Below are 15,454 nucleotides of genomic sequence, written 5' to 3' on the forward strand. Positions count from 1 at the left end.
TTCTTAATGTCCTGTTGGTAGGATATCCGTGATCTTAGTTAGTCTATTTTGTTATCCAATGGTTGTACGTTGGCTAATAGGACTGATGGTAGAGGCAGATTATGCACTCTCCGTCGGATCCTTACAAGGCACCCCGACCTACGTGCCCGATATCTCCGTCTCTTTCTCATGCGAATTACAGGGATTTTGGCCTTGTTGGGTGCCTGAAGAAAATCCTTCGCGTCTGACTCGTTAAAGAAAAAATCTTTGTCCAGTACGAGGTGAGTAATCGCTGTCCTGATATCCAGAAGCACCTTTCGGTCATAAGAGACGGTGGCAGAAACTTTATGTACAAAATAAGTTACAAATAACACGAAAAACCACACACAATAGAACAATAGGTTAGGAGCCCGTAACCATCTCCTCCGGCGCCACTTGCACGAGACAGTTCACAGAATTGTCCATTTAAAGAAATGTAGCCAATTTATTCATTACTACATTTAGCTAATATTAGATAGTTAATCCAGAGATTCTTACCTTTGCCTCGATTCGGCAGTCTCGTCCAGGTCATCATGGCATTTGTAGTTCTTTATGATAGCCACATTAACAGCTAATTAGCATTTCATTTGTTGGGGGTAAATACAGGCAAATATATTGATATAAGTCACCATGTCCTAGAGAGATTTACACGGTTTTCAAAACGTCACGTCAGGGTAAGCCTACACGAAACACAGCCCTTATTTTAAGCGTTTCTAAAATTCCCTATGGGAAAAATGAAAGGTGGAAAAATTATTGGAACCATTTCCCTGTTTGACCGCAAGTATGACTCATACTGTGGTGCTCTATAAAAGGGATCTTAAAATGTCTCTCTCTCTCTCTCTCTCTCTCTCTCTCTCTCTCTCTCTCTCTCTCTCTCTCTCTCTCTCTCTCTCTCTCTCTCTCTCTCTCTCTCTCTCTCTCAATTCAATTCAATTCAATTCAATTCAATAGACTTTATTGACATGGCAAGTAAAATTACTTACATTGTCAAAGTATAGATATAACAAAAATGGCGGGACCAACAGCAATAATAATAATAGTAGTAGTGGAAATGGGATTACCATTAACAGCAACTACAACAACAATATTAATGAGAATAACAATACATTAAAGCAATAGTAGTCGACCAATCTCAACATGACTGAGAAGACAAAAATTACATGGTATGAAAGCCAAAACAAAACAGGAAATATTATTGACATTACATTACACTTTTCACTGGCTGTCCCTCAGGTTGTGGCAGGAGGACACATATTTGGCTGCCAAAATTGCACATTTTGGCTTTTCATCCAATAAATATTGGATTTTTTCTTCCTCTTTTATAGTTTCAAATTCTTTGTACGGAATGATAATTTTGGGAAAGAAAGATTCTCTTAGGTCTGAGTATTTTTCACAGTGTAGGAGGAAATGCAGCTCTGTCTCTACCTCTCCCCGGAGGCAGAGTGAGCACAGCCTGTCCTCTCTGGGCAGCCAGGTTTGCCTGTGACGACCCGTCTCTATAGCCAGACTGTGCTCACTGAGTCTGTACCTAGTCATTGTTTTCCTCAGTTTTCTATCAGTCACAGTGGTCAGATAGTCTGCCACCATGTACTGTCTGTTTAGAGCCAAATAGCATTGAAGTTTACTTTGATTTTTTGTGGTGTCTTTCCAATAGGTGATATATTTTTATTTTTGCTTTGTGATGATTTGGTTGGGCCATATTTTCTGAGAGCTGTCCTGAGGCTCAATGAGGTTGGTTTTGGTTAGTGAACTGAGCCTGCTGGCTGAGGGGACTCTTCTCTTGTTTCATCTCATGACATAGTAGAGCTGTGTGATGGAATGTTTTGGGGTCACTTGTTTTTAGATGGTTGTAAAATTTGATGGCTCTTTTTTCTATTCGAATAAGGAGGGGGTATTGGCCCAATTCTGCTCTACATGCGTTATTTTGAGTTTTTCTTTGCACTTGCAAAACAGTGTCTCTCTCTCTCTCTCTCTCTCTCTCTCCCTCTCTCTCTCTCTCTCTCTCTCTCTCTCTCTCTCTCTCTCTCTCTCTCTCTCTCTCTCTCTCTCTCTCTCTTCTCTCTCTCTCTCGCTCTCTCTCTCTGCCTTGTCCCTTGTTGACTACATGCATTATCAGTGGTTGCTATGGAGCTCCAATCAGTTTATACAGCACTGTAATGGATGTGTGACTGTAAACAGAATTCAGTGGCCATAGGCATCACTAATAACGTCTATAAAATGAGCTAGTCGGTGGAGAATATTTTGTTCATGTATGTTGTTCTATTTCTCTCCTCAGGTGGATATGGTAGATGGATGAATCATGCTATCTCTTCTTTCATATGTTCTTATTTACAAACGTACCTTTCTTTTCTTCCTCCTGCAGGACTGTATCCAGCTGAACCAGTACAAGCTGAAGAGTGAGATCGGAAAGGTGAGCCTAGAACTAATGCAGAAATGCAGAATACCCTGTATTTAATCAATCATCTTTCTGATATTTGTACATCATGTTCCTTTACCATTGTGTCTATGTTGTATCGAACTGTCTCACACTGATTATACTGTCTGCTATCATTAGCACTAAATAAAAATTAATTAATTAATGAACTATTCTAATCAATATTATCCCTAAGCAGAATAGCCCATGTTCAATTACCTTATATCAATCTGTTGGTGGTATCCCTGGCCTGCCTGTCTGTCTATGTCTGCCTCTTTCTGTGCCCTTGTCTGCCTTGTCAATCAGGATAGACTTATGTAACTATCAGAGAGGACCAGTAGATTGACCCTCTGGCCTGTACCATTAGAGGGCCATCAATACAAGAGGCCCATCTTTTAGATTTACAGTAGTAGCTGTTCTATCTATATACAGTCAGGTACTAAATTATTGGCACCCTTGATAAAGATGAGCAAAAAAGACTATACAATTAATAATACAAATACTGAGCTTTATTGCATGCCAAACATTTTTGGAACATTATATTATTTTATACTAATACAATTTCTCAGAGAAAGAGCTTTTGTTTAAAAAGTAATACTTTTTTTCTCAAAAAGATAGGGGTCAAAATTATTGGCACCTCTGTTTTCAATACCTTTCAATACCTCACCTTCTGAGGTTAACGGCACTGAGCCTTTTTCTAAAATGTTTTATGAGATTGGAGAACACATTGGGAGGGATCTTAGACCATCCTCCATATAGAATCTTTCTAGATCATTGATGTCCTTTGTCTGTGCTTATGGACTGCCCATGTCAATTCAAACCACAAGTTTTCAATGGGTCCGGAGACTGAGATGGCCATTGCAAAATGTTGATTTTGTGGTCAATTAACAATTTCTTTGTGAATTTTGATATGTGCTTGGGGTTATTGTCTTGCTGGAAGATACACATGCAGCCAAGTTTCAGCCTCATGGCAGAGGCAACCAGGTTTTTGGCTAAAATGTCCTGGAACTTGGTAAAGTTAATGATGCCGTTAACCTTAACAAGGGCCCCAGGACCAGTGGAAGCAAAATAGCACCATAATATCAAAGATCCACCACCATATTTTACAGTCGATGTGTGGTTATTTTCTGCATGATTCCAGTATGAAAATGTATGCTCTGGATAAGAGCGTCTGCTAAATGACTAAAATGTAAAATGTAAATGTAATTCCTATTTTCGACGCCAAACCCACTACTGGTGTGCATGGCCAAAGAGCTCTGTTTTCATGTATCCAACAAATGTTAATGCCTGAAGTTTGCTAAATGGCATTTTTTATTTTATTTTTATTTCACCTTTATTTAACCAGGTAAGCCAGTTGAGAACAAGTTCTCATTTACAACTGCGACCTGGCCAAGATAAAGCAAAGCAGTGCGATAAAAACAACAACAACACAGAGTTACATATGGGGTAAACAAAACATAAAGTCAAAAATACAACAGAAAATATATATACAGTGTGTGCGAATGTAGAAAATTATTGAGGTAAGGCAATAAATAGGCCATAGTGCAAAATAGTTACAATTTCGTATTAACACTGGAATGATAGATGTGCAAAAGTTGATGTGCAAATAGAGATACTGGGGTGCAAATGAGCAAAATAAATAACAATATGGGGATGAGGTAGTTGGATGGGCTAATTACAAATGGGCTGTGTACAGGTGCAGTGATCGGTAAGCTGCTCTGACAACTGACGCCTAAAGTTAGTGAGGGAGATAAGAGTCTCCAGCTTCAGAGATTTTTGCAGTTCGTTCCAGTCATTGGCAGCAGAGAACAGGAAGGAATGGCGGCCAAAGGAGGTGTTGGCTTTGGGGATGACCAGTGAGATATACCTGCTGGAGCGCAGACTACGGGTGGGTGTTGCTATGGTGACCAGTGAGCTAAGATAAGACGGGGATTTGCCTAGCAGTGATTTATAGATGACCTGGAGCCAGTGGGTTTGGCGACGAATATGTAGTGAGGGCCAGCCAACAAGAGCGTACAGGTCACAATGGTGGGTAGTATATGGGGCTTTGGTGACAAAACGGATGGCACTGTGATAGACTACATCCAATTTGCTGAGTAGAGTGTTGGAGGCTATTTTGTAAATGACATCGCCGAAGTCAAGGATCGGTAGGATAGTCAGTTTTACAAGGGCATGTTTGGCAGCATGAGTGAAGGAGGCTTTGTTGCGAAATAGGAAGCCGATTCTAGATCTAACTTTTGATTGGAGATGCTTAATGTGAGTCTGGAAGGAGAGTTTACAGTCTAACCAGATACCTAGGTATTTGTAGTTATCCACATACTCTAGGTCAGACACTTGGATTTGAACCGGTGCTATGGTCAGATTACATGCAAATAGAGCTCTGATCTTTGATATCATAGTAGACCGCCTGATCCAATGGTAGTTTCCCATTAGGATGATAACCCAGGCTATCTGTACTGTCTCTCTCCCATATTATGAAAGGCTCTGAATGAGTCACGTTGCTTTGATCTGAATCTGAATCATACAGTATAGCTTGCCCATGAATCACCTCATCCTACTTCACTACAGAATGTTTTATAACACAAAGCGTCTCAGAGTAGGAGTGCTGATCTAGGATCAGGTCCCAATCTGTCCATATAATCTTACAGTTGAAGTCAGAAGTTTACATACACTTAGGTTGGAGTCATTAAAACTTGTTTTTCAACCACTCCACACATTTCTTGTTAACAAACTATAGTTTTGGCAAGTCAGTTAGGACATCTACTTTGTGCATGACACAAGCAATTTTTCCAACAATTGTTTACAGACAGATTATTTCACTTATAATTCACTGTATCACAATTCCAGTGGGTCAGAAGTTTACATACACCAAGTTGACTGTGCCTTTAAACAGCTTAGAAAATTCCAGAAAATGATGTCATGGCTTTAGAAGGTTCTGATAGGCTAATTGACATAATTTGAGTCAATTGGAGGTGTACCTGGGGATGTCAGCCAAGACCTCAGAAGAAATATTTTAGACCTCCACAAGTCTGGTTTATCCTTGGGAGCAATTTCCAAACGCCTGAAGGTACCACGTTCATCTGTACAAACAATAGTATGCAAGTATAAACACCATGGGACCACGCAGCCGTCGTTACCGCTCAGGAAGGATACTCGTTCTGTCTCCTAGAGATGAACGTACTTTGGTGCGAAAAGTGCAAATCAATCCCAGAACAACAGCAAAGGACCTTGTGAAGATGCTGGAGGAAACAGGTACAAAAGTATCCATATCCACAGTAAAAACGAGTCCTATATCGACATAACCTGAAAGGCCACTCAGCAAGGAAGAAGCCACTGCTCCAAAACCGCCATAAAAAAGCCAGACTACGGTTTGCAACTGCACATGGGGACAAAGATCGAACTTTTTGGAGAAATGTCCTCTGGTCTGATTAAACCAAAATAGAACTGTTTGGCCATAATGACCATCGTTATGTTTGGAGGAAAAAGGGGAAGGCTTGTGGGAAGCTTGTGGAAGGCTACCCAAAATGTTTGACCCAAGTTAAACAATTTAAAGGCAATGCTACCAAATATGTGTATGTAAACTTCTGACCCACTGGGAATGTGATGGAATAAATAAAAGCTGAAATAAATCATTCTCTATACTATTATTCTGACATTTCACATTCTTAAAATAAAGTGGTGATCCTAAATGACCTAAGACAGGGAATTGTTACTAGGATTAAATGTCAGGAATTGTGAAAAACAGAGTTTAAATGTATTTGGCTAAGGTGTATGTAAACTTCCGACTTCAACTGTACATTATTATGATCTAAAAAGTGAAACTGATCCTAGATGGGATTGGGGTGGATTTCTAACATGTGTTCCGTTTCACAGATGATTCATTCTTAACATACTAAGACCAAAGCAACCCAACAGTGAATTGCAACAAAAAAAAAGCCATATCTCAGACTGCCAATCTTAATCTTTTATTTTTATTGGCCAGTCTGAGATATGGCTTTTTCTTTGCAACTCTGCCTAGAAGGTCAGCATCCCGGAGTCGCCTCTTCACTGTTGACGTTGAGACTGGTGTTTTGCGGGTACTATTTAATGAAGCTGCCAGTTGAGGACCTGTGAGGCGTCTGTTTCTCAAACTAGACACTAATGTATTTGTCCTCTTGCTCAGTTGTGCACCGGGGCCTCCCACTCCTCTTTCTATTCTGGTTAGAGACAGTTTGCGCTGTTCTGTGAAGGGAGTAGTACACAGCGTTGTACGACATCTTCAGTTTCTTGGCAATTTCTCGCATGGAATAGCCTTCCTTTCTCAGAACAAGAATAGACTGACGAGTTTCAGAAGAAAGTTATTTGTTTCTGGCCATTTTGAGCCTGTTTTCGAACCCACAATTGCTGATGCTCCAGATACTCAACTAGTCTCAAGAAGCATCTTTAATCAGCACAACATTTTTCAGCTGTGCTAACATAATTGCAAAAGGGTTTTCTAATGATCAATTAGCCTTTTAAAATTATAAACTTGAATTAGCAAACACAATGTGCCATTGGAACACAGGACTGATGGTTGATGATAATGGGCCTCTGTACGCCTATGTAGATATTCCATTAAACATCAGCCATTTCCAGCTACAATAGCCATTTACAACATTAACAATGTCTACACTGTATTTCTGATCAATTTGATGTTATTTTAATGGACAAAAAAAATGCTTCTCTTTCAAAAACAAGGACATTTCTTAGTGACCCCAAACTTTTGAACTGTAGTGTATATTTTCATTAGATAAGTATTCAACCCCCTAAGTCAATACATGTTAAAATCACCTTTGGCAGAGATTACAGCTACGATTCTTTCTGGGTAAGTCTCTAAGAGCTTTGCACAACTGGATTGTACAATATTTGCCCATTATTCTTTAAAATAAATCTTCAATCTCTGTCAAGTTGGTTGTTGATCCTTTTCAACTCTTGCTATAGATTTACAAGCCAATTTAAGTCAAAACTGTAACAGAAACATTCAATGTCGTCTTGGTAAGCAACTCCAGTGTATATTTGGCCTTGTGTTTTAGGTAATTGTCCTGCTGAAAGGTGAATTTGTCTCCCAGTGTCTGTTGGGAAGCAGACTGAAGCAAGTTTTCCTCTAGGATTTTGCCTCTGCTTAGCTCTATTCCTTTTTATCCTAAAAAACTCCCTAGTCCTTGCTGATGACAAGCATACACATAACATGATGCAGCCACCACCTTGCTTGAAGATATAAAGAGTGGTACTCAGTGATGTGTGGTGTTGGATTTGCCCCAAACATAACGCTTTGTATTCAAGACAAAAAGTGAATTTCTTTGCCCCATTTTTTGCAGTATTACTTTAGTGCCTTATTGCAAACAGGTTGCATGTCTTCTTTTCACTCTGTCATTTATGTGGAGTAACTACAATGTTGTTGATCCATCCTCAGTTATCTCCTATCACAGCCATTAAACTCTGTAACTGTTTTAAAATCACCATTGGCCTCATGGTGAAATCCCTGAGCGGTTTCCTTCCTCTCTGGCAACTGAGTTGACTGCGTGTATTGATACACCATCAAAAGTGTAATTAATAACTTCACCATGCTCAAAGGGATATTCATTGTTTGCTTTTTCTTACCCATCTACCAATAGGTGCCTTTTTTGCGAACCATTGGAAAACCTCCCTGGTTTTTGTGGTTGAATCTGTGCTTGAAATTCAGTGCTCGAATGCGAGACCTTACAGATAATTGTATGTGTGGGGTAAAGAGATGGGGTAGTCATTTAAAAATCACTAAACACTATTATTGTACACAGAGTGAGTCCACGCAACTTATTATGTGACTTGTTAAGCACATTATTAATTCTGAACTTATTTAGGTTTGCCATAACAAAAGGGTTGAATACTTATTTACTCAAGACATTTCAGCTTTTCATTTGAATTAATTTGCAAACATTTCTTAAAAAATAATTCCACTTTGAAATGATGGGTTATTGTGTGTAGATCAGTGACACAAAATCTAAATGTAATCAATTTTTAAATGCAGGCTTTAACACAAGAAAATGTGGACAAAGTCAAGGGGTGTGAATACTTTCTGGCACTGTATGTTATTGCATTGAATGATTACATTTGTTGTATTATTGACATCTTTCTTTTTCCTCTCCTGTGACTATGCAGGGCTCCTACGGGGTGGTCAAACTGGCCTACAATGAGGATGACGACAAACACTATGTAAGTGACGTGTGTGTGTGTAGCTCTCTCTTTCCTTCTAAAAGGAGACAATTATGAGCCATTAACCATTTTCAGCTCTTTGTAAAGTGGAATGCGTTGGTGGCTTGAAAGGTTAATGGCCCAACTCAATACTTTTGATCTGCCTGCACACTGTCTTTGTTGCCCCCAGATGGTGTGCGTGTGTGGTGTGTGCATGCGCATGTTTGTGGCTCACGTCAATGGTGTCGTTGCAAAGCAATTACGTCAGAGGGAAATGGTTCCCCGTTCCCCATGTTAGTGCTCATACTGGCAGGGAGATGGCCTGTAAATGCATGGACAAATTGCATGTTATTACAGCTTTGTCAGCCCCTCTCCCCTGCATGGTTCAGAACAGAGACAGACTGGTCTTATCTGGAGAGAGAGATAAAGCGGGGGGACAGAGAGAGAGAGAGCGAGGGGGGTGAGAGCGAGTGAGAATGGGAGAGAGAGGTAGAGGGTGACAGAGAGAGAGGGGGGGTGAGAACGAGAGAGGAGATGAGAGAGGGGTAGAGGGGGGGGTGAGAGCGAGAGAGGAGGGGAGAGAGAAGTAGAGGGGGGACAGAGACAGAGAGAGGGGGGGTGAGAGCGAGAGAGGAGGGGAGAGAGAGGTAGAGGGGGGCAGAGAGAGAGAGGTGTGGGAGAGAGATAGAGAGGGACAGAGGGATGAGAGAGAAGGGAGGAGAGTGAGAGATAGAGGCTTGCCCCTGGCTTCCGGAGAGAGAGTAAGACTAGGGGAGATGGTTGACAGAAAGATGGAGAGGAGGAGAAGGAGATGGGCACCTGCCAGGGTTTAATTCTATTTCCTGGCATTCAGACTTGGCTCCACACTGTATTGATTGGATCTGTGCATCTGTGTCCACAGTGGGAGCTCCGCCCATACACACACACACACACACACACACACACACACACCAGTAACCTTCACACACAGAGCACAATACCAGTCACCTTCTCACGGCAACGGGGAAGGCTTCCATGCAACAGAGATGCCAAGTACATATTTTGATTTTGCAACAGATTATTTTGCATTTGAGGATTTTGGTGTCCAGTTTTGCATGCTATAATCGTGCAAACAATCTACAATCTAGCCAGATTACAAGATCATCTCTGATGTTCTCTCTCTCTGTGTATGTTTGTGTGTGTTTGTGTGTGTGTTTGTGTGTGTGTGTGTGTGTGTGTGTTTGTGTGTGTGTTTGTGTGTTTCGCTCAGCCCGTGCTGTAATTACAATGCTGACAAAGCTGTTACCTTGTCTCAGCCAACGTGACTGGCAGAGGTCCAGTACCGTCGAGGTCTGGCAGTATTAGAGGGACTCGAGCTCTACCAGGCTCCAATCTCTGCAGCTCATTTCACATACTGCTAAAAAGACCAGTGGGGAATATTTAGGAGTATTCCTGGTCCCTGGTGCTCTGGGGCTCCAGTGTGTTGTTCGGGAGGACGCATGCACACACCTCCCTGACCACTGGGCTGAGAGGGACAGTGTTATTCCCTAGACTATGGGGTAGTGGATAGGATACGCACTGTAACATAATGTAAAAAAAATTATAATGGCTAACAACCGGTCCACCCCCCCACTGCTATGTCAATGATGTACTACAGCAATGGTTGTGGTTGTCACTGTTTGTCCTCAACGTGTCTGCTGGAGGCAGCAGGCAGGGGGCCAATACAATGTCCTGTTGTCCTTTTACAAGTCATGGATGGAGGATAAAAGCGATATGAATAAGGATATGAGGATGCAACAGGGAAGGAATGCACAGAGGGACCTGCATGGTTTCAACTGCAGTGTCAGCTGAACAGTACACTACTGTAAACAAGGAGGTTGTTACATTTGATAATTTAAAGTAACTGTCCAGTGTTTCCATTGCCTATAATTAAAGGAACATTTCAAAATGTTTCAACCTAATATTCATAATCTCCAGCACCACCCCAACATCAACATATGTGAAAATGCCGTGTTTCTATGTTTTGTAGTATAAAAGATAGAGGAAGATAAGTGTTTCCAATGACATCATCAACCAATTAGTAGACAATTAGTAGGCAATTAGTAGGCAATGCCTACTCATAATTGGTTAAAATCACATGTTGCACACCTTGGAAACACTTATCTTCCACCATCTTTTTTTACTACAAAACATAGAAACGTGCCATTTTCACATATGTTGATGTTGGGGTGGTGCTGGAGATTATGAATATTAAGTAGAACATTTTAGAAATGATTACAATATGAGTGAAATAGTTTTCCTTCCAAAATGTTTTTATTAAGTATGTTAAAAAGCAGCTTTTCTGTGTTTAAATAGTGTGGGAGTACCCCAACAACAGAATGGTGTGGGTGTATACCGGTCATTAAAAATATTCATGACAATTAAACAGCTCTGCCAATGACCCAACGTGACATCACGTTATATGAGGAAATAGCAAGCATTTTTTAAACAGTCTGTTTGAGATACAAGTTTATGGTGGGTTTTTTAAAGTATTTTTTATTTCATTTATGCTTTGGCCACAAATAAGACTATAGGACGAGTCAACAACATTATTTGGGTATTAGTTAACAGAATATACACTTTTAAAAGTGAGATTTTCACTGGACAGTTACTTTAAAATGTAAATTAAGTTATTTAGCAAGTAGACACTCTTATCCAGAGTGACTAACAATCAGTGCATTCAACTGAAGAACAGCAGTTCTGGAAACCCTACTGTAGTAGCAGATGGTATTTTCTGTCAGTGTTATTTAAATACAAATGTTTAGTCATTTAGCAGATGCTCTTATCCAGAGCGACTTACAGGAGCAATTAGGGTTAAGTGCCTTGCTCAAGGGCACATCGACATATTTTTCACCTAGTCGGCTCAGGGATTAGAACCAGCGACCTTTCGGTTACTGGCACAACGCTCTTAACCACTAAGCTACCTGCCAATCTGTGTGAATGAAGAAGTAATTTGCTATGCACTGTCAGCTCATTGCCATGGACTCATTGTGTTCTCTGGCACTGTAGTAGTACACTTCCTGCCAGCAGTTTTGCCTGCATAGCGCACACAGACAGACAGACACACAGACAGACACACAGTTTTGCCTGCGTAGCGTTCCCCTGACACGCCTTTTAAATATTCATGACTTTCTCTTCCCTCTCTCTATTCTCTCTTCCCTAGCTTCCCTCACTTTGCTCTGACAAACTGATGCTTCTCAACTTGTCAGCACTACAAAGACTCTGTAAATCCCTCACCAAGGGAGGGATTGTCCTTGAACTCAAGAAAATATCATTTATTTCTGTGGTGGAGAATTGAGATGATGTATGGCTCTTAGCAGTTTGTGCCCTTTTGGAATATTACTTTTATCTGTTGAGATAGTCATCAGGACCCCAGGCCTTTTGAAAAGCAGATAAGACATATAGGACATGAGTGGACGACTACACTCTTAGAAAAAAGGGTTCCAAAAGGTTTCTGCGGCTGTCCCCATAGGAGAACCCTTTTTGGTTCCAGGTAAAACCCATTTTGGTTCCAGGTAGAACTCTTTTGGGTTCCATGTAGAACCCTCTGTGGAAAGGGTTCTTCTACATGGAACCCAAAAGGGTGCTAGCTGGAACCAAAAGCGTTCTACCTGGAACCAAAAGGGGTTCTTCAAAGGGTTCTCCTATGGGGACAGCCAAAGAACCCTTTTTGTTTCTAGATAGCACTTTTTTTTCTCAGAGTGTACACTACACTGTAAAAAAATCCTCTTTGGATCAACCTAAAAAAATTACTTCAACTGGTCAAGTAAATGAGTTCTCAATTGAAAAATACTAATTTGTTGAAACCAAATATATAATTCAACGCCAACTGTTTTATTTGATTATTACCAAACCTATATTTCAAATTGCAACCTATTTCTTTAAACACTCAACTTACTTTTCCTCTTTGGTTAAACCTAATAAATAACAAATATAAACAAATATTTCATGTAAATACAACAGATTTTTTTCATCTTGTTCCAAGTTGACTTTAATTTGGAATTACTTTTCCAAATTTCTTAAATTGAGTTATAAGCAATGAAATAAATTCCTTGTAAATAAAGAAATTAAGTTGAAATAATGTCCAAACATATTCTTTATACAAGACTTTCACATTTAGTAGCCACAATATCGTAACCAAGCATTGGCTACCTTAACATATCAGGCTCTTTATTAGAGTGTTTCCGTTAGGAAAATGTGGCGCCCGACAACATGACCGGACCCATATGCATTGGGTGCATAACTCATTAGGGCGTCCACCCATGGTGCTCAGAATGACAGAAATCACATTTAGATTATGGTATTGCATTTTAACAGAACATGCAACTTGTTTAATGAAGCAGCCAATAAAACGTCATTTTCAAACATTTGCCAAAATGCTATTCGCGGGAAAACTCCATTCTAAACAGCGCAGCTGGGAAAAGACCAGTCTAAACAGCGCACCTGATAGCAGTTCCATATGTGACAGAGATGATATGACTAGGATTGTGCCTTTGGCTTCATTGTGTGAATTGTTTGCCCCTGTATTTTTTTATAAATTCCCCATTACATATGACATCAGTAGTACATTTACCATTAATCCCTGTAATTGGGTTACATTAATTTCTGTTAATGCATGTATTCATTACAGTCATTTACCGTTCTCATTCTCGGAATGGAAACATTGTTTGCAGAGTTCACAACCTGCTACACTTGTGAGAAGTTTTGGTTAATTTCATAACCATCATTTGAGACAATGTTTTCATTGTCTTTTGTTTGGAGTGCATAGGAGTACCTGGCCTGCAGCGCGGAAATTTAGGAAAGTGTTCTTTTAACATCCATTGCAAATTATAATATATTAAAACTATAGTTCCTCACAGTAAGCTATTTGAAAAATCTTTACAACAATCTTCCCCTCAAATAATCACCAATCCTCGATGTGAAAGAGCAATGGAAGTTATAGGCCTACTGCTGCATTGGCCTATAGGCTATGAGTTCCATGCGGTCATTTCTTTAGCCGCCAATGGATCACGGTGTATTAATGTGTCCACATGGCAGAGACTGGTGATCTTGCATCCGTTGACTTTTAACTTTTCGATTTTTATCATTTTCATTCAGATATTTATGATTAACCACGTGACAATGATTTTGAGAAATGAAAACATTATTATTGAAATGAAACTGTTCCATGAAAATGTGCATATGAAAATCATAACTGGCACGCAGAACGGTAGAAATGGTAGGATAAATTGTAAGCTTCCCCCAAACTTGAAACTCACACGTGCCTATGAAGTCTTTATAAAATAATTGCCTCCACGTTGGTCAGATTTTGTGTATAGGCTACTTTGAAGCAAGGTAAGACATCCCTAATAATATGAAATTAAACATTCAGGTATAAAACGATTAAGTATGTTTTCAAAATGCATACTGCCTTCAGCTCACATTGTAAAGTGATGGGTGACGCGCTCATAGCCTGTTGCCTGAACTTGAATGGTGAATGGGAGGTGCACTTCAATTAGGCTACCAGTTGAGAAAAAAAATGTGTAGCTCTTTTTAGTCGTGCACCAAAGCTGTTTTTAACACGCGATTGCATTTAGAATTGTTGAGCAATGAATGGGCTTATAAAAGCATGTTTTACTCCAGAAGCAACCAGCTGAGGAGCAGCAGGAGAAATCCTGTGTATGTGTGATAGTTGACGAAAATACACACAGGCAAATTTAATACCACTAAATTATTAACCTATAGACCAATAAGCATGACGGTCAAATGTATTTACATAGACTGGTATTTCCATCAATTAATAAAAAGCATTATTTTGCAATGTTTTTTTTTTTGGCCAAAAGCCGGCAATTGCCCGCTAACCGAAACCCTGCTTTATTTTCACATGTGCTAACGGAAACCCTGCTTTATTTTCACATGCACTTGTGCAAGTATCATTACAGACGCTGGCAGTGTGAAAGTTTAACTTTGAATAACAAATACAGTAGACCACATTAACTGGAATGACATTCACTGGTGGGCAAAAAGAACACACTGAAAGCCAAGGCCCCATGCCTCTAACTATTCTGATAGGCTGCCGCCGCTACATTGCCCCCACCTCTATTCAAAACACATGCGCATTAGGTGTTGAAAGCAATTTAGAAGCTTTCATTCAATTAAAAAAATTAACCAAAGTGTCTGCAATCATTCCAATCAGTGAAACCTCTTCAGATGAACAATAGCTTCATCCCACTTTTTACAGTGTATGAAATCAAATCAAAAATGTATTTGTCACATGCTTTGTAAACATCAGGTGTAGACTAACAGTGAAATGTTTACGGCCCTTTCCAACAATTCAGAGAGAAAGAAAATAGAGAAATAATAGAAAAGTAAAACACGTAATAATAAAAGTAATAATAGATACATAATAAGTAATAACTTGGCTATATAGACGGGGTACCAGTACCGTGTCGATGTGCAGAGGTACGAGGTTATTAAGGTAGATACAGTGGGGAAAAAAGTATTTAGTCAGCCACCAATTGTGCAAGTTCTCCCACTTAAAAAGATGAGAGAGGCCTGTAATTTTCATCATAGGTACACGTCAACTATGACAGACAAATTGAGATTTTTTTTCTCCAGAAAATCACATTGTAGGATTTTTTATGAATTTATTTGCAAATTATGGTGGAAAATAAGTATTTGGTCACCTACAAACAAGCAAGATTTCTGGCTCTCACAGACCTGTAACTTCTTCTTTAAGAGGCTCCTCTGTCCTCCACTCGTTACCTGTATTAATGGCACCTGTTTGAACTTGTTATCAGTATAAAAGACACCTGTCCACAACCTCAAACAGTCACA

At 39.8% G+C, this 15,454-nt stretch overlaps 1 protein-coding gene across 1 annotated transcript in view; it reads left to right on the forward strand.

Annotated features, from left to right (window-relative positions):
• LOC311136158 (calcium/calmodulin-dependent protein kinase kinase 1-like) overlaps nucleotides 1-15,454 on the forward strand; it is a gene marked incomplete at its 3' end in the record, with an annotated part of 86,117 nt that overhangs the window by 13,048 nt on the left and 57,615 nt on the right. The window contains exons 2-3 of the mRNA XM_084170248.1: nucleotides 2,381-2,428; nucleotides 8,588-8,641. Of these exons, the coding sequence (XP_084026374.1) occupies nucleotides 2,381-2,428; nucleotides 8,588-8,641 (102 nt within the window). The remainder of the gene's footprint in view (nucleotides 1-2,380; nucleotides 2,429-8,587; nucleotides 8,642-15,454) is intronic.

Source organism: Coregonus lavaretus (genome assembly GCF_964263955.1).
Source record: "Coregonus lavaretus genome assembly, chromosome: 10".
NCBI lineage: Eukaryota > Metazoa > Chordata > Actinopteri > Salmoniformes > Salmonidae > Coregonus > Coregonus lavaretus.